Source organism: Protobothrops mucrosquamatus, unplaced genomic scaffold, assembly GCF_001527695.2.
Source record: "Protobothrops mucrosquamatus isolate PMUCROS unplaced genomic scaffold, P.Mucros_1.0 scaffold1819, whole genome shotgun sequence".
In the NCBI taxonomy this organism is placed as follows: domain Eukaryota; kingdom Metazoa; phylum Chordata; class Lepidosauria; order Squamata; family Viperidae; genus Protobothrops; species Protobothrops mucrosquamatus.
Window position 1 is genome coordinate 279,991 of NW_015387953.1, and position 1,763 is coordinate 281,753.

General features: G+C 48.7%; 1 protein-coding gene across 1 annotated transcript in view; it reads left to right on the plus strand.

Annotated features, from left to right (window-relative positions):
* Positions 1-1,036: 1,036 nt before the first annotated feature.
* The window catches only part of SHF (Src homology 2 domain containing F), a 7,221-nt gene continuing 6,494 nt past the window's right edge, over positions 1,037-1,763 (plus strand). The window contains exon 1 of the mRNA XM_029285528.1: positions 1,037-1,166. Coding sequence (XP_029141361.1) covers positions 1,037-1,166 — 130 coding nt within the window. The remainder of the gene's footprint in view (positions 1,167-1,763) is intronic.

Sequence of the window (1,763 nt, forward strand, 5' to 3'; positions counted from 1 at the left end):
TTGAAAGGATGGCAGCGGGCAAGGGGATTGTGTGTATAAAAGGTGTGTTCATTTGTTGTGTGTAGGCTGGAATCCATGCTTGGGTAGTATCTTTTAGGGCAGCTCAGGAAAGCAAAATAAACGTAGGCGGTTGCTAAATGAAACAAGTTAGGCAAAAAGAAGCTGGAAAAAAATAATTCCCCAATTATTTTGTTTGCATTTTAGAAAAGCCGAAAGCTCCCTCTGCAACCCGCTGTGGGGGCTGCACTTCTATGCTTTAACGGTGGGCCTTTTATCTAAAAACAATAAAACCCCTGGCCTTAGGTGCTAAATCTTTCTTGAAACACCAGTGCTGGGTTCACACCCCTTGCTTGCAGTAGCTCAGAAGTGATGAACTGGCACTTCTTGTTCACACAACGTGCACAGACAACCTGGGGTTGCAACCCTCTTTTAGCGTTTTGTAGGTCTTTTGGGTTTAGTAGATTTTAAGGATCCTGTCTCCAGGCCTTACTTTTGAATGTACAGGTAGAAACAGGTGCTCCGTTACTGTAGATTCCGCTTCCATTTATTATTATTATTATTAAATTAGATTTATATCCCGCCCTTCTCCTTGCGGACTCCTTGATGAAAATATCTCTCCTTGGGTGGCCGATGAATGAAAAGGGTGGATAAGTGACTTTGCTTCTCGCTTAACTCTCAAAATCCTCCAGCACGGCCGGGGTGAAATAAGTCGAATTGGACCTTCGGAGTGAAGGACATGGACGCATCTTGGCTTGGAGGGTCCTTCTTCCTTGTCCCCTACACAAAGTTGCTATTCTCAGGCTACTGCTGGATCCATTAAAGCAGGGGTCCCCAACCCCCGGTCCATGGACCGGTACCGGGCCATGGCATGCCAGCAACTGGGCCGCACAAACAAGCAAAGCCCCATCCGTGGGATGCAGGCAGCACACAAAACCACGCACTCTCCGGTCCGTGGAAAAACCTCTCTCCACGGAACCGGTCCCTGGTGCCCCAAAGTTTGGGGGCGTCTGCATTAAAGGGTCCTTTCCTTTTGTAGATGACCATTCTGCAAGACTACTCAGATCCATTCGACACGAGGGAAGAAACTCACAGTCAGGTGCAGGAGGAGCAGAGGGATAAAAATGAAGGCTACATGGAACCGTTCGAAGCACAGAAAGTCCTGGCTGGTAAGGGGGGGGGTGTTCAACTGATAGGAGAGGCTATTGGTAGCTCAGGGTTGAACTGTGGGGTCCTTGGTGCTGTCGGAGCTGGCTTGCAGGCGTTTCGTGACCCTGCTAGGTAAAGGAGGACCGTGGGGTTCTTAGTATTTCCTTGCAGAGATTTCATGACCCAGGTAGGTAATCGTCAGTGCACAGATGCTGTTATCTAGTTGAGTAATGAAAAATCTGTAAGAAAACAATCAAGCTCAGAGACCACCAAGGACCCCACAGTCCTAGTCCTCTTCTTCCTCCTCCTTCTCCTTTTTCTCCTCCTCCTCCTCCTCCTCCTCCTCCTCTTCCTCCTTTTTTCCCCTCCTCCTCCTCCTTTTATCCTCTTCCTCCTCCTCCTCTTTTTTTCTTCCTCCTCCTCCTCCTCTTTTTTCTTCCTCCTCCTCTTTTTTTCTTCCTTCTCCTCCTCCTCCTCCTCCTCCTCTTCATCCTTCTTTTTTCCTCCTCCTCCTCCTCCTCCTCCTTCTCCTTCTCCTCCTTTTTCCCCTCCTCCTCCTCCTTTTATCCTCTTCCTCTTCCTCCTCCTCTTTTTTTCTTCCTTCTCCTCCTCCTCCT